This window comes from Schistocerca gregaria, chromosome 4 (genome assembly GCF_023897955.1).
Source record: "Schistocerca gregaria isolate iqSchGreg1 chromosome 4, iqSchGreg1.2, whole genome shotgun sequence".
NCBI classification, from domain to species: Eukaryota; Metazoa; Arthropoda; class Insecta; order Orthoptera; family Acrididae; genus Schistocerca; species Schistocerca gregaria.
Window position 1 is genome coordinate 487,634,037 of NC_064923.1, and position 18,344 is coordinate 487,652,380.

The 18,344-nt window shown below is 41.9% G+C and overlaps 1 protein-coding gene across 2 annotated transcripts in view; it reads right to left on the bottom strand.

Moving 5' to 3' along the window:
• LOC126267265 (glutamate receptor 1-like) overlaps positions 1–16,571 on the bottom strand; it is a 1,125,091-nt gene extending 1,108,520 nt beyond the window's left edge. For both annotated transcript variants that reach the window (XM_049972331.1, XM_049972330.1), the window contains exon 1: positions 16,380–16,571. In XM_049972331.1, coding sequence (XP_049828288.1) covers positions 16,380–16,548 — 169 coding nt within the window. In that variant the 5' untranslated portion in view covers positions 16,549–16,571. The remainder of the gene's footprint in view (positions 1–16,379) is intronic.
• Between the last annotated feature and the right edge of the window lie 1,773 nt (positions 16,572–18,344).

Below are 18,344 nucleotides of genomic sequence, written 5' to 3' on the forward strand. Positions count from 1 at the left end.
ATGAAACCGTTTGGGAGGCATACGGCTCTGGCGTACCATCTATCCCCCAACGCTCATGAGATTGTGAGTAGAGGAGTGCGGACGTAGGCGTCATTCAAAAGACTGTGAAATTTCATTCCATACCTTATATCACTATGAGTCGTCGCCACGTTAATTAACAGAGAAGCTAAGGGAATAAGAATGACATATGGACGTATTTCGAAACTTTACCTTTGTTTCTGCAGCGATGTGTGAGCTATTCAAACCTCGTGCAACATTAAAACTGTGTCTCTACCCTAGGGAGTTGCCTTTTTAGGGCGCTACACACAGATAACTCACGACGAAAAATAGATACTATTGAGGTACTATCCACTCCACATTGTATTCAAGAGTGTACTGAAAAATACTGGACGAAAGAGGAAATAAATATGCCAGTATTCGGTACAGATATTCGTGCTATTTTCTCATTCGGATTTCGCGCCGGAAAGAACACTAAACATGTCACCGACAAACATTATTAATGACGATGAACTGTGAAGAGTAAATTATTTTGTATCCACTGTTCGTAGGACACCGGATGCACTATCTTCTTTGTTTGTACGGGTTGTTCCAGGGCGAATGCTCAATATTCAGGGATATGACGAGGATGATCATTCGGACAAACAGGTCTAGTAAACATGGCTCTAAAATGCATACGCTTTCAGCTATCAACGCTTGTTTATCCGTGATACTGTGAAACAAATCTCATCTACTGCAAGCTCTCTACTTTTCATGGTGATAGTATGCACCAAAATGAGAAAAAGATGTCCACGAAAAGTGGATAGAATTTCTTAAGAGCCAGGATCACTTGTTCATCTTTGCTATCGTGAAACACGTCTCTTCTACTGAACAAGCACACAAAACTCTTAAGGTATGCTTTTTGGTGCAAATATTTTCTACCCACTTTTTTGTTGATTTGCTCCATATTACCTCATCCCAAATTATATAAACCAAAGAACCCTACATGAAAAATTCTTACTGCCATCACCGCACCCTTCATATCTGAGAAAACTTTCCGCTAACTTGAAGAGCGAAATTTTAGAAAAACCTGATTAGGTTGTGTATTTAGGAGAGAAGGTTACTCCGAAACAAGAAATAACCACCTCGTCCAGCACAAGAGATGGAACTTATAAATAAATGAAGATGTTGGTTTTCCGGTGTCTCTTTCCTTTCCAGTTTACGCAATACGCAACAAGCCGCATGCCGGTTACAGCAAAAGGCTCGCCGGTAGAACTGCTGATGGGAGTGTCAGATCGAATTTCTCTGATTTTGCCTTCGTTATATTTTCGCGAGATACATGTACAAGGAAACTGTTTTTTCACTCTTCTAGGAATTTCCACACTCCGAGTTTTAATGCTAAATCACACTATGATTCGCAGTGCCTCCTTTCTGGCGATTACCACTGGAGTTGGACGAACAGCTCGGTGATATTTTAGCCTTTACTATACGAACTCGACGTTTTTTAACGATATTTATTTTAATCTGCCATGTGACGTCATAGTCGTACATTTTTAATTTGCATCAAAATCCTGCCGTATTATTTAATGCTAAATAATGCTAAAAGATCGGGAATGATCACACATCTTCTGTGTAATCATCTTAAAGTCGAATGTTGTTTAAGGTATTATTGCTGAATCGCTTTTAGAGCTTTCATTCGTTCTCCTCAGTTTCTCTGTCCCTGTGAGATAATCTGTGAAGTAAGCACAATGTATGACCACTTAAAAGTTTGAATCAAGTTGGAATTTACCATTGACAGTAAGAGACTTAATTGTGCTGGTTCTGGTGGAGGTCAGATAGACTATCTTCTTTACCTACAGTGGAGACAACATCGATGTACTGTGTAGACCTCATGCCCCACGTGTTGAGCAATTCGGCGGTACGTCCACCCGGCCTCCCCCATGTCCACTATACGCCCTCGCTCAAAGTCCGTCAACTGCACATACGGTTCACGTCCACGCTGTCGCGGCATGCTACCAGTGTTAAAGACTGCGATGGAGCTCCGTATGCCACGGCAAACTGGCTGACACTGACGGCGGCGGTGCACAAAGGCTGCGCAGCTAGCGCCATTCGACGGCCAACACCGCGGTTCCTGGTGTGTCCGCTGTGCCGTGCGTGTGATCATTGCTTGTACAGCCCTCTCGCAGTGTCCGGAGCAAGTATGGTGGGTCTGACACACCGGTGTCAATGTGTTCTTTTTTCCATTTCCAGGAGTGTATATAGACTTGAAGCTTCACGATAGATGAGTCTAATACAACGGCAATACAAGCACGAGGGGCATTCAATGAGTAATGCAACACTTTTTTTTCTAGATGCAGATTCTTTTTTTTTCAGCGTTTCAGTGCACCACATTATTTTTTGGTATCTTGGCTACAATACCGTGCTTTTCAACATAGTTTCCATAGCCTTACGCTACCTTACTGGGACGGCCTGTATGTTCGCATTGTACTACTCTACTAATTTACGTTGGAGCCAAGGTCTTACTGCATCAAAAACCTCCACATCATCCATGTACTGCTTCCCACGGTGTGCATCCTTCATTGGCCAAACATCTGGAAGTCGTGAAGTGCGAGATCCGGGCTGTAAGGTCGATAAGGAAGCACAGTACAGTGAAGTTCTGTGATCTCGGCCACTCCATGTGCAGTTTTATTTCAGGTTCGAAATGTTTCATCGCCTGCGAAGATATTCGAAAAAGAATTATCGCGATTGGCCTCCTAACGCCCAAGCAACTTCGCACCGATGGTCTTTCGTTGTTCCTTATGCTCTTCTGTTGGGCGGTGAGGAATCCATTGCGTGCACACCTTTGAGTGACAACAGGTGGACGAGTGTGTCAGCACTATCAACAGAGACCCCCAGTGGTGAAGTGAGGTTTTTGATTGTGATCCACCAAACACCTCGAATAAGACTGTCCACGCATTCCAGCAATGCAGGAGTCGCAGCTGCGTGCGGTCTGCCTGCACGCGGGAGATCAGTCAGGTCTGCGCGGCTTTGTTGCGATGATGACAGACTCCTAGACCGACGACTCACTGTGCTTTTGTTCGCTGCCAGGTCTCCAGGTCAACGCTCTGGTCCCCCCACCCCCCAAAAAAACGCACCTCTGTTGGACAGTTAATTTTGAAAGCTACGTATAGCGCCCATACCTATCGGAACTTGTAAGTAGGTTGCTTCCGTTTTTATGTTGGTAACACCTCGTAGCGCTCTGTACGAAAATCACTGGATGTGCTGAGTGCAGTCTGTGGCTGGTTTTCATTGTTGTTTGCTATTGTCGTGTTGGGCAGTTGGCTGTTAACAGCGCGTAGCTTTGCGCAGTTGGAGATGAGCCGCCAGCAGTGGTGGATGGGGGGACACAGATAGCGGAGTTTTGAGAGCGGATGGTCTGGACGTTTGTCCATCAGAGACATGAAATGACTTTTGAACATTATTAAGGTAAATACATTGTTTGTTCTTAATGACAATCTTTCATTTGCTAACTATGCCTATCAGTAGTTAGGCACTTCATTAGTTAGACTCTTTTATTTAGCTGGCAGTATTGGCGCTTTCTGTATTGCAGTAGTTTCAGTAACGAAGATTTTTGTGAGGTAAGTAATTCATGGAAGATATAGGTTATTGTAAGTTAGGGTCATTCTTTTGTAGGGATTATTAAAAGTCAGACTGCGTTGCGCTAAAAATATTGTGTGTCAGTTTAGTGTTGATCAGAATAAGTAAAGAAAGTAATGTCTGAGTACGTTCAGTTTTGCTCAGCTGTTTGAAAAACAAATAATGTAAGAGGTTTATGAGCACAGTCAATCATAAATTTTTCTAAGGAGACGTTACAAACTTTATGAAACTGTAGGAGCTACAACGAGAATATTTCACGAGGTCTGCAACAAATTCCTCATTTTTTTCAACTGAAATTAGGGGCAAAATGTGTAGATGTGTCACATTACTTATTTAACACCTCTAGTGCACTATTTCATCCAATACACACAAATAGCAATACATCGTAAGTATCCCTTACAGTCATCGACGCGAATCATACACTCCTGGAAATTGAAATAAGAACACCGTGAATTCATTGTCCCAGGAAGGGGAAACTTTATTGACACATTCCTGGGGTCAGATACATCACACGATCACATTGACAGAACCACAGGCACATAGACACAGGCAACAAAGCATGCACAATGTCGGCACTAGTACAGTGTATATCCACCTTTCGCAGCAATGCAGGCTGCTATTCTCCCATGGAGACGATCGTAGAGATGCTGGATGTAGTCCTGTGGAACGACTTCCCGTGCCATTTCCACCTGGCGCCTCAGTTGGACCAGCGTTCGTGCTGGACGTGCAGACCGCGTGAGACGACGCTTCAACCAGTCCCAAACATGCTCAATGGGGGACAGATCCGGAGATCTTGCTGGCCAGGGTAGTTGACTTACACCTTCTAGAGCACGTTGGGTGGCACGGGGTACATGCGGACGTGCATTGTCCTGTTGGAACGACAAGTTACCTTGCCGGTCTAGGAATGGTAGAACGATGGGTTCGATGACGGTTTGGATGTACCGTGCACTATTCAGTGTCCCCTCGAAGATCACCAGAGGTGTACGGCCAGTGTAGGAGATCGCTCTCCACACCATGATGCCGGGTGTTGGCCCTGTGTGCCTCGGTCGTATGCAGTCCTGATTGTGGCGCTCACCTGCACGGCGCCAAACACGCATACGACCATCATTGGCACCAAGGCAGAAGCGACTCTCATCGCTGAAGACGACACGTCTCCATTCGTCCCTCCATTCACGCCTGTCGCGACACCACTGGAGGCGGGCTGCACGATGTTGGGGCGTGAGCGGAAGACGGCCTAAAGGTGTGCGGGACCGTAGCCCAGCTTCATGGAGACGGTTGCGAATGGTCCTCGCCGATACCCCAGGAGCAACAGTGTCCCTAAATTTCTGGGAAGTGGCGGTGCGGTCCCATACGGCACTGCGTAGGATCCTACGGTCTTGGCGTGCATCCGTGCGTCGCTGCGGTCCGCTCCCAGGTCGACGGGCACGTGCACCTTCCGCCGACCACTGGCGACAACATTGATGTACTGTGTAGACCTCACGCCCTACGTGTTGAGCAATTCGGCGGTACGTCCACCCGGCCTCCCCCATGTCCACTATACGCCCTCGCTCAAAGTCCGTCAACTGCACATACGGTTCACGTCCACGCTGTCGCGGCATGCTACCAGTGTTAAAGACTGCGATGGAGCTCCGTATGGCACGGCAAACTGGCTGACACTGACGGCGGCGGTGCACAAATGCTGCGCAGCTAGCGCCATTCGACGGCCAACACCGCGGTTCCTGGTGTGTCCGCTGTGCCGTGCGTGTGATCATTGCTTGTACAGCCCTCTCGCAGTGTCCGGAGCAAGTATGGTGGGTCTGACACACCGGTGTCAATGTGTTCTTTTTTCCATTTTCAGGAGTGTATACAGACTTGAAGCTTCACGATAGATGAGTCTAATACAACGGCAATACATTTCCACCAAAATCTACCTCTGATATTAAAGCAAGATTCCACAAACTGTGCTCAATGATCACCGGACACAGGACCACGAAAGCGTTCAGTAGAGTCTCTATCGACAAACTTGGCGATTAAAGAGACGGCTTCAGTGAAGTGGAAATCAGCCACGGGCATGCTCGCTTAGGAATACAGCACTGGACCAACACCTTCCCGCAGTTCTATGACTGGTGGGTAACAGCTACACAAAGCTGATCTCCTCGATGAAATAGCTACTATTGTTTTACTGCCAACAGGGAAACGTTGTGTAAATTGATACCAAAATCTCATGCGGCATTGGAAACGCGTTCAGTATAGAGAACAATAAGCTTTACACTATGCCTTTCGTTAGAATGGTACGTATTTGAAGAGTAGCCACTTAAGAATACTTACTGCTGTTAGCAAAACCAGCAGTGATATTTAGAAGCAAGAGCCTTGTTTCCCATATATTAGTTTAGAATTTATCCTATAGGTCGTTATTGTGACAGAATTTCATAACGCTATCTCCTTCTGCTTTCTTCTCCATTGGGTAAAACATTTTGGAGCTAAAAATAGTCCACATTTCAAATATCGTCTTCGGAAAAAGTTGGCGCTCTACGTCCCAGAGAGTGGCATGTTAGATCCCTTATCAGGTAGGTAGGTTAGAGAAATTAAAATGGAAATGAATAGGTTGAAGTTAATGTCAATTAATAAAATGCGGTGGCAGGAAGAGCAGCTCGTCTAATCAGGTGAGAACAGGGTTATAAAACGTACAATCACACAGGAGCAAAACTGGGCGTAATAACGAATGACCAAGCAGGAATACAGGTACATTACTATAAGCACCATGCAGTTAATACATTTTATCGTACCAAACATTAAAGGCACGAAAGCTATTGATAGCATGAATAATGAGGTAAAATAATTTACTCAAATATTTCAGGGAAACGAAAATTACATTGTTATGGGGTACTGGAATTTGAAAAACGGAAAAGAAACAGAAGGAAAATATGAACTGGGTAATGGAATCAAAAGAGAAGTCGTCTGGTAGAATTTTTCACTGAGCACAATTCAATCATCGTTAAGACTTGGTTTCAGAGTCATAGGAAGGTTGTATGCTTGGAGGAAACTTGGAGACAGTTGGAGGTTTCAGATTACAACGAAGAAATTGCAAACGGTAGGAAACATTGCAATGGGACCTGGATAAACAGAAATAACCAGAGGCAATTGAGAGTTTCAAATATAACATTAATCAAGGCCTGACTGAATCAAGTGAAAGTAATACGATAGAAGACGAATGGGTAGCTTTGAGAGATGAAACAGTGGAGGCAGCAGAGGGTCAAATACATAAAAAGACAAGGCCGAGTAGAAATCCTTGGAAGATAAAGAAATAATTTAAATAACGAAAGGTGAAAATACACAAATACAGGGAATGAAGGAAGTGAAAGAGAATACAGACGCATAAAAATAAAATTGACAGATAGTGTAAACTAGTTAAACTAATCAGAAATGGCTAGAGGGCAAATATAAAGCTGTAGAATCATGTGTATGGATGAGATAAATAGATGCAGCTTACAGGAAAATGAAAGCAACGTTGGGAAAACAGAGAAGCACATTTATCCATAAAATGAGTTCAGATAGCAGATTAGTTCCAAGCAGAGAAGGAAAAACTGGAATTTGGAGTATATATATATGGGTTTTATAAGGAAAGTGAACTTGAAGGCTATATTACAGAAAGGGAAAAGGTAGTACAAGAAGAAGAGATGGGATACTGCGAGAAGAATTTGACGAAACACAGTTTCCTGGAGCAGACCAAATATACTCACTTTTATTATTAATTTTGGGAGAGCCAATCACGACAAAACTGTTCCACCTGGTATGCAAGATATGTGAGGCAGATGAAATACACTCATTCTTCAAGAAGAATGTAACAATTCCAGTTTCAAAGAGGGTAGGTGTGACCGGTGACCGCACTTTCAGCGCAGTAAGTCTGACACGAATTATTTACAGAAAAATGGAAATATTGGTAGAAGCTGACTTTGGGGAATATGGGTATGGATGCTGTAGAAATATAGGATCACATGAGGCCAGATGTGCCCTGCAACTTAGAAGATAGATAAAAGAAAAGGAATCTACGTTTACAGAATTCGTAGAAAGCAGCTTTGAAATTCTGAAGGTACAGGTGCAAGGAAATATTATTTGCAAATTGTACAGAAGCCAGACTGCGGTTATAAGAGACGAAGATGCTGAAAGGTAGACAGAAGTTAAGAAGGAAGCGATCCGGGGTTATAGTCTATCCCAGATTTTATTCAGTCTACCCATTATGCAAGCTGAAAAGCAAAACAAGGAGAAATTTGTAAAAAGAATAAAAGTTCAAGGAGATGAAATAAAAACTTTGAGGTTTGTCAATGAAATTCTAATTTTGTCAGAGGCAGCAAACAACTTAAAAGAGCTGTTAAGAGGAATAGGCAGTGTCTTGAAAGGAGTGTATCAGACGAACAACAATAAAAGCAAAAGGATTTTGAAGGATTATAGTAGTAAATAAGGCTTCAAAAGTGCTAAATGACATTAGCTATTTGAGCTGCATAATAACTGATGATGGTAGAAGTAGAGAATATTATGTGCGAACTGGTTATAGAAGAAACATATTTATGAGAACGCTAAAGTCGTTAATATAGAATTTAAATTCAAATTTCAGGAAGTCTTTACTGAAGGTATTTGCACGGAGTGTAGTCTTGTATGGAAATGAAACGTGGACGATAAACATTAAAACATAAATAGAATAAAATCTTTTGAAATTTTGTGCAAAGGTTAGGTGGGTAGACCGGGTAAATAATGAGGAACGGAATCTGCGAAAAACTAAATTTATGGCACAACTTGACTAAAAAGGGCGTTGGTCGATATGGCACATTGTGAAACATCAAGGAATCGTCAATTTACTACTGGAGAAAAATGTGGAGGATCAAAACTGCAGCGGGAGACCAAGAGACGAGAAAAGAATGCAGGTTCAAATGAATGTGGTTTGGAGTAGAAATTTTGTCATGAAGTGCTTTGCACAGGACAGAGTAGCGTGAAGAGCTGCATACAACCAGTATTCGCTTTTAAGACTAAGGAAACAACAACAATGGTCTACATTTAGATATGAGAAAGCGCCAGTGTGAGAAAAATTCCGTTAAAAATAATACTGCTGTAGTTTCACGGCAGTAATTTGCTTGGTATGAAACGGTATCCTCAGTCTTCCGTTCTCCACACAGCCGACCGCATATATACCGGTATTCAATTGGTTCAAATGGCTCTGAGCACTATGGAACCTAACTGCTGTGGTCATCAGGCCCGTAGAACTTAGAGCTACTTAAACCTAACTAACCTATGGACATCACACACATTCATGCCCGAGGCAGGATTCGAACCTGCGACCGTAGCGGTCGCTCGTCTCCAGACTGTAGCACCTAGAAGCGCTCCGACACTTCAGCCGGCCGTACCGGTATTCTTTTAGGTTTAATACTTGTGGCAAACAAGGGAAAAAAAGGAAAAAATACCGGTATTTGCTGTTAATGTACTTCTTCGAGGAAAGTGAAGTAGGTTTCTTAAAGTCCAACCTCTCGAGCTAATCACTAGTGCGCCTACCAGAATGCTGGCTGCCGTGATTGCCATTTCAACAAGAGAGTCTACACCCATGGGACATTTAGGCAGTTACAGTTGGGTGAGAATTTATTTTATATAATTTAGTGTACACCCTAACAGGACTAGAAAATGGTAAGAGAAAGTTGTAATGCTAATCTGTACCGAGCTGGCAGAAGTACATTGTGGTATGAAAAGAAGAAACTGCTACCGGGTGCCAAGCAATTCCGTATGAAATTAGGATTAATCGATTAATGCTCAACAAATATTCAGGTGTAGCATTCGTTATGAATAGGAAGGTAGGGTAGAGGGTGTGTTACTGTGAACAGTTCAGTGACCGGGTTATTCTAATCAGAATAGACAGCAGACCAACACCGACATCAATAGTTCAGGTACACATGCCGTCGTTGCAAGCTGAAGATGAACAGATAGAGAAAGTGTATGAGGATATTGAAAGGGTAATGCAGTATGTAAAGGGGGACGAAAATCTAATAGTCATGGGCGACTGGAATGCAGTTGTACGGGAAGGAGTAGAAGAAAAGGTTACAGGAGAATATGGGCTTGGGGTAAGGAATGAAAGAGGAGAGAGACTAATTGAGTTCTGTAACAAGTTTCAGCTAGTAATAGCGAATACCCTGTTCAAGAATCACAAGAGGAGGAGGTATAATTGGAAAAGGCCGGGAGATACGGGAAGATTTCAATTAGATTACATCATGGTCAGACAGAGATTCCGAAATCAGATACTGGATTGTAAGGCGTACCGAGGAGCAGATATAGACTCAGATCACAATATAGTAGTGATGAAGAGCAGGATGAAGTTGAAGACATTAGTCACAAAGAATCAATACGCTAAGAAGTGGGATACGGAAGTTCTAAGGAATGACGGGATACGTTTGAAGTTCTCTAACGCTATAGATACAGCAATAAGGAATAGCGCTGTAGGCAGCACAGTTGAAGAGGAATGGACATCTCTAAAAAGGGCCATCACAGTAGTTGGGAAGGAAAGCATAGGTACAAAGAAGGTAGCTGCAAAGAAACCGTGGGTAACAGAAGAAATACTTCAGTTGATTGATGAAAGGAGGAAGTACAAACATGTACCGGGAAAATCAGGCATACAGAAATACAAGTCGCTGAGGAATGAAATAAATAGGAAGTGCAGTGAAGACGTCGAAAAAGATACTATTGTCGAAAGGACAGACTCAGCATACAGGAAAGTTACAAAACAACCTTTGGTGACATTATAAGCAACGGTGGTAACATTAAGAATGCAACGGGAATTCCACTGTTAAATGCAGAGGAGAGAGCAGATAGGTGAAAAGAATACATTGAAAGCCTCTACGAGATTTGTCTGATGTGATAGAAGAAGAAACAGGAGTCGATTTAGAAGAGATAGGGGATCCAGTATTAGAATCGGAATTTAAAAGAGCTTTGGAGGACTTACGGTTAAATAAGGCAGAAGGGATAGATAACATTCCACCAGAATTTCTAAAATCATTCGGGGAAGTGGCAACAAAACGACTATTCACGTTGGTGTGTAGAATATATGAGTCTGGCGTCATACCATCTGACTTTCGGAAAAGCATCATCCACACAATTCCGAAGACAGCAAGAGCTGACAAGTGCGAGAATTATCGCACAATCAGCTTAACAGCTCATGCATCGAAGCTGCTTACAAGAATAATACACAGAAGAATGGAAAAGAAAATTGAGAATGCGCTAGGTGACTATCAGTTTGGCTTTAGGAAAAGTAAAGGCACGAGAGAGGCAACTCTGACGTTACGGCTAATAATGGAAGCAAGGCTGAAGAAAAATCAAGACACGTTCATAGGACTTGTCGACCTGGAAAAAGCGTTCGACAATATAAAATGGTGCAAGCTGATCGAGATTCTGAAAAAAGTAGGGGTAAGCTATAGGGAGAGACGGGTCATATACAATATGTACAACAACCAAGAGGGAATAATAAGAGTGGACAATCAAGAACGAAGTGCTCGTATTAAGAAGGGTGTAAGAAAAGGCTGTAGCCTTTCGCTCCTACTCTTCAATCTGTACATCGAGGAAGCAATGAGGGAAATAAAAGAAAGGTTCAGAATTGGAATTAAAATACAAGGTGAAAGGATATCAATGATACGATTCGCTGATGGCATTGCTATCTTGAGTGAAAGTGAAGAAGAATTAAATGATCTGCTGAAGGGAATGAACAATCTAATGAGTACACAGTATGGTTTGAGAGTAAATCGGAGAAAGACGAAGGTAATGAGAAGTAATAGAAATGAGAACAGCGAGAAACTTAACATCAGGATTGATGGTCACGAAGTCAATGAAGTTAAGGAATTCTGCTATCTAGGCAGTAAAATAACCAATGACGGACGGAGCAAGGAGGACATCAAAAGCACACTCGCTATGGCAAAAAAGGCTTTTCTGGCCAAGAGAAGTCTACTAATATCAAATACCGGCCTTAATTTGAGGAAGAAGTTTCTGAGAATGTACGTCTGGAGTACAGCATTGTATGGTAGTGAAACATGGACTGTGAGAAAACCGGAACATAAGAGAATCGAAACATTTGAGATGTGGTGCTATAGACGAATGTTGAAAATTAGGTGGACTGATAAGGTAAGGAATGAGGAGATTCTGCGCAGAATCGGAGAGGAAAGGTATATGTGGAAAACACTGATAAGAAGAAGGGACAGGATGATAGGACATCTGCTAAGACATGAGGGAATGACTTCCATGGTACTAGAGGGAGCTGTAGAGGACAAAAACTGTAGAGGAAGACAGAGATTGGAATAAGTCAAGCAAATAATTGAGGACATAGGTTGCAAGTGCTACTCTGAGATGAAGAGGTTAGCACAGGAAAGGAATTCGTGGCGGGCCGCATCAAACCAGTCAGTAGACTGATGACCAAAAAAAAAATGCATGACTCCGAACTTCTGAATTGACATTCACTATAGAAACCCTTGCAAATTATTGTGTTTCGTTACATTCTGAATAAAGTGTAGTTCTGAAATTGACTGCAACTCCAGGTACGATCCTAAGTATACGCAAAGTAAGTCGAGGCAGCACTACGATTTTTTTTTTTTTTTTTTTTTTTTTTTTGCGGATGAAGCTTGTGCAACTTTAGAGCAAGGTTAGAAGACAGAATATTTTTACAGAGACCCGACGAATACGGGAAGGACGGGCATAGGATCGATCAAGAACGACATACCGACAATAGCTAGGGTCTCCAGACTCCTAATCACATTATATTGACTGGATGGACACGAGAAGTCAGTTTCATTGTAGGGCTTCACTAAAAACTGAAATCCGAAAAACACTTCCAATGCACGATCTACAACGCTACAGAAAAATATGAAATTGCTAAATAACGATATTCACAAATAATCAGTTTTCTACTCTGGGGTTATCATCTACTACCCAGTCGGCCTTGGTAGTACAGTGATAAATTGCGCTTCGAAGCGTAAAGGTCGCGGGAGTGAATCCCTGTTGGACCACCGAATGTTTCATTTGCCTTTACCTAGCCTTCACATCTCGTTTATATGAAAAATCACCAGGAACGACAGGTGCTTCGGATTTCAGGTTCAACTACCTTTACCCAGGTATGGTTATTACGCTAAGTTATAGACGGAGTTGTTGCCGAAATGGCGTCCGATTCAAAGATCAGGCTGCTGCGCCAGACAGAATTAGTATAATCATTTACTGCACAGGATCATCTGTGGAAAGATGATGTTGCTTTGAAGAAATTGTGCTTAGGTCACTAATGACGCTCGGAGGAAAATACTAAAATATTGTTTTTAGGAGTTGGTATTGAGTCCATTGTATGATGTTTATACCAACAATAAAGTTTTTATGCAGTGATCTTCGCTCATGTGAAGTTTTGACATACCTGTGGTTGCATGGTAAAGGTCCCCTTTTTTATACATTACATTTCATTTGATGTTTTCTGTTTTCTATAAAAAACAGTCTATTGCTTCAAAGAAAAAGTATTTCAAGGTAACAATAAAGTTCCACAAGATTACATCGCTATAGCGTTTCGGAACAAATACGCATCTCACATTAACAACTAGCAACTTGTTTTAGCTACGATGGACTGAAGCAAATCAGAATGCAGAAGCAGGGAAAATTACATGTACATTTGAGATTACTTGCTCTGACGCCTGGTCGTCGCCTTTAAAAGGCTTCAGTCACCATCACCTTTAACAGAATCACACTCAATAGTAATAAACGCTTGACGTCGTGAGAGCAAATACTAGACCCTGTCGAGCAATAAATGGAACGTAATTCAAAGTTTGATGAAATGGATATGCTTTTGCTGTGGTATTACGTTCATATCTCTAGAGACTCTAACGATTTATAACTCTCGTTTCCACGTCTTTGTAGGCGATCCGACCTTTGGAACATTAACACGCTAAGACTTTATTTTCTTTGTCAGCGATTGGAGTGGTTCTGTAACCCCTTTATAGCGCAACAAAATAAAACCGCTTCTTACTTTCTTTGATACGTACAAGCAGTCACTTTGAATAAATTAGTCAGTTAAGAGGCGACTTCAGACAAAAATTGTAGCCACGTCTCCATCTTACGTTGTTTTAACATTATTAATCATCAAAAATGAACATTGTATCAAAATAGTATTAGGAGCTATGAAGTCAGTAAGTAACTCGTGTTCTGTCTTCAGCAGAATTAAGTTACAATAATTAACATTATGTAGTATAACTACTTTATATTTTCTCCAGGCTTCAGTGAAAGACAACCATCACAAACGCGAGTGACTAGTTAAGTCTAAATTGTTCAGTACGCCTTATTAGTTCACACATTCTTTGGTACTCGACGCTCATTTCGGGGCTAGGATTTAACAATTTCAGCTTAGCAACAGTTTCACATCGAATAAGGTTCATTTCTCATACTATGTGTTAATGTTTCTTACAATTCACATGCAATAAGAAGAAATAAAAGCGTACAATTATTGCAAAATCTAATATTATTGTTACTATAACATGCACTCGCCATTAATTAGAAATACATCGTTAAAAAGAGACGCACTTACATACAATATTAGTTATCTCTAAGCAATTTTCAATTTCCATGTCTCAAGAACCATGTGGACATTGACAAACGAGTCACGTGATATTAGAAAGTGAAACTACAACAGACATAAATGGAAAACTATTTATGCAATACAGTATAGATCACAGTAAACGTACTTAGTAAAATTGCTTCAGAGAATTTCTAATTTCGAAATATTTTATTTTTGGCGTTGTTTGAATACAAAGGAACGTAAACATTTCACTTATACACGCCATACTCTATCCTGTGTTCCAAAAAAACTTATTTTCGTACTACACAGATTTCGAAAAGTTTGCCAATTTTCCAGTACAGCAGGCTAATAAAGTGAAAGCTAACTCAATAAATTTTCTTTGGGTGCATACTAAGCCCGTATAATATTTTTAGAGCGACAATATTCCCTCCTTCGACTCTAACTATTGTTAATTTTTCACTTCTTGGTAATTTAGCTTCTAAAGCATTTTCAAGCGGTAGCTGCAATGAACAGACTGTAACGCTAAAGCTCAGTCTAGCCAAAATAATAGTTTTGGAAACATAGACAGCAGAAGGATCACGTCTCAAGTACATGCAGTTTACTCAGCTAATAGAACAATATTATACTGACAGGAGCATAATAATACTCTCATTAATAGTAATAAAGCGAATGGGAACTACCTGCACAATAGACCACATCCAGCAGAATGCATACAATAAGTATCACAACTACGGACGACTTGCGATTGTTCTTGACAATAATTATAATGTACTCTGCAATATTTGTTTGGCAAACTATTTTTGTAAGCGCCCCGCGCTCGTCTCGCCACTTCAGTTGTTTCTTTTTCGTTTCCTACAACAGCGAATGTGTAAATTCAAAAACAAGAGCGTTTCTAGGAGCTGAAAGAAGAAAATTATAGTTGGTTTCATACGAACACAGTAACCTCGAATACTTATCAGTCTGCGAACAGGTGGAGGAAAGATAATGGCACCTTTGCCTCTATAGCCCCAAGTCCAGAAAAGGTAACAGAAGGAGCGGGAAAGTCACCAATGGAATTAACCTTTGTGTGACTTTTTCTGTCGGTGATATATGTTGCTGAGCAATACTGTTGGGAAATAAGTAAGGAAAAAGGAGTATTTGCCTTCGATTGTACAGTTTCACTAATGTAGTCTTCTATAGCCGCATAAAGTAAATACGAGCCTAGCGCAGCTTGACGAAATACGAGTAGATGTGGTTCACGAAGAACCCAGTCTAGGAAACACAGTTGATTAAAATCAAAATATAAAAAAAGAAAAGTGAATTCTGTCTGATGGTTGGATTATTACAAACTGTTCTGAAGACGTTAGAACCATAGCGTGTTAGTGGAACATCTCGTATGAGGCTTCTGACAGTAAATGAGGTAGGCCTACATTGCTAAATTATTAGTATAGCTGCACTGTAAGTCATACTTTAAGAGTAAAGTGATATGTTACGTGTTAGAGGCTAGAGTAAATCTTGTTTACAGAAGAGGACAATGATGCTGCATCAAGTGGAAGCCAAGATTGGTATCCTAAAGCAGCTTCACTTCATTGCAAGACAAATGTCATAATGCAGGTTGAACTGTGCGTCTCTGGTAGACTTCAGCGCACATTTAACTTTTTGTAGGAACGGTTTTTTCAAAATATTTTATCAAAGAGAAATGTTTATTGCTGTGACCCTATTGCAAAGATTTATAGGAAATCGTTTAAAACTCACAAATATATAAAAATCTGGGTTTAACGTATTGGTATACACAGAGATTGTTAATCACACAGCAAAACACACCCATGTAAGAAGGACAGTACATCGAAAAAGTTCAAAGAAGAACAACCAGTTGCGTATCATAGCGAGATTCGAGAGAGCGTACCCCGTGTGATAAGAGAGTTGGAATGACAATCATGAAATCATTGGTTATTGTCGTTACAGTGAAATCTTTTAACGAAACTTCAGTCACCATCTTTCTCTTCCCAACGACGAAATATTTTGTTGATAATCTACATAGGGTAAAATTATAACGGTGATAAAATAAATCAGATCTCGCACGGTAAGATTAAGGTGACCATTTTTCCCACCTGCCCTCCCCGAGTGGAACGGTAGAGAAACAGCCTGACATGGTTTCTACGCACTATTTGCCAAACACTTAAGTCTGAATTGCAGAGAAGTCATGTAGACGTAGATGATCATACGATGGATCGCGTGTACTTACCGATGGGTACCTTCTGAGCAGTGCAGCTGCTCGGCACGGAGAGCAAGAGTCCGGCGGCGAGGACCAATAGCGGCTGCAGTCTGCCCGCGGAAACCGCGGCCCCTGGAGTGCCGGTTACCCGCGTCGCCGTCGCCGCCGACACCGACGCCGTCGCCTGCCGTCGCGTCATCCCCTGCGGCCCGGGCGCCGCGACGCCTGCTCCAGCACTGCCGGCCTCGCGGATGCTGCGCGCCGGACCGGGGGAAGCCGCCGACGAGCGCCGAGCGTGGCCGAAAGCAGCCGAGCGTGGCGTGGTGTGCCGTGGCTCATCCCCACGCCCGATGTGGTGGACTGCTCAGGCAGGCGAAGCCGCGACACCAGGAGATGCGGTGCGGCGTAGCGAATTTGTTGGTGTTTCCATTCCTCTGCATTATTTCGATAGAGATATGGAAAATTACGGCACTACAGGTGTATAACAAAACAAAGGGCTGTAGGTAGAGACATATTAAATGAATCACGTTTGGTATTCATAAACGGCAATGTGTGAAACATTCCAATACTGAAGTAGCAGAGTACTGTAGACTGATCGCTCACAGAACCCAAAGAAATTTTGGTGAAATTTAACGACACCAAAGTTAGTGCCCATACACTCATGCATGTCACAGGTGTTGAAACTGGGTGTTCAAAACAAAAGCAGAAGTGCTGAAACCCATTTTCAAACATTGCTGCCGCAAGGGGTAGCCGAGCAGTCAGGGGCACCCTGTCACGGTTCGCGCGGAGGTTCGAGTCCTCCCTCGGGCATGGGTGTGTGTGTTGTCATTAGTGTAAGTCAGTTTATGTTAAAGTGGTGTGTAAGCCTAGGGACCGATGACCTTAGTTGTTTGGTCCCGTAGTACCTTACCACAAATTTTCAAAACTTTTCCAATATCGCTATACAGGGTGTCCCAGCTATCTCGTCCACCCAAAATATCTTTGGAACAATAACAGCTACTGGAAAACAAATTTCACCGGTATTAATGTAGGGCTGGGGCCCATGAATGTACATATTTGGAAACATTCTAAAACGAAAGCATATGTGCTTTTAACACAAACTTATGTTTTTTTAAATGGACATCCTACATTTTTTCTTCAGCAATCCATATCATGACAAAGCACATACACAATGGCGTTGACTGCATCGCAATATTCCAATTACATCCTGAGATATTAAGACGCCAAGTTGACGCTTGAAACACCCGACATGCGCTGCTAGCGCACGTCCTGAGGCTCAGGCGTGAACCCCATGCTGCCCATAATCGCGATGTGATTGACACTTCCATACTTATCAAGAGGTCCGAAACGAATAATACCGTCTGCTGCCATCTTGCATTAACGTCGTACATTCCAGCAGGTATTTATCCTATAGGCTAGGGGTGATGCGGTTCTGTAACGTATCTGTGTACGCAACGTTAGTCACAAAGTAAACTTCGCTTATCGTTAATCCGTTACTAAAAAGGTAATGCTGTTCAAACATAAAACTTTACTTTACTGTAGATCTAGCGCAAGTGACAGTTAATCATTCACTCGTAATAGTAAAATTCATGTTATAGTTATAGTGAAACGAGCAAGTGGACTAAAAGTTTTACCGTTGTTTAGGTAAAAATGTTTTTGATTTGGGAAGTTCAGGTGGGACATAGAAGATGAATGTAAACATGTTTAATCAGTCAGTTTCATTATCACATAATTATCAATGTTATGTTTATCTAATGCGTTAAATGACAAATAGTTCTAAACAAATGTTTCTTTACATCACTGGGTAAAATGGCCCTTTGTAGAACCTTCCACTGTGATACCAGCACTACATACTAAACATAGCGTTCACATCTCATAACGCATCAGATAAACCTTATTTTGGGTGTGCACGATAAATAAGACAACCTGACGGGTGTACACCGATCGGTACTGGTTCATATTGTGTACGTAGATACGTAAAACGTGCAAGAGGGA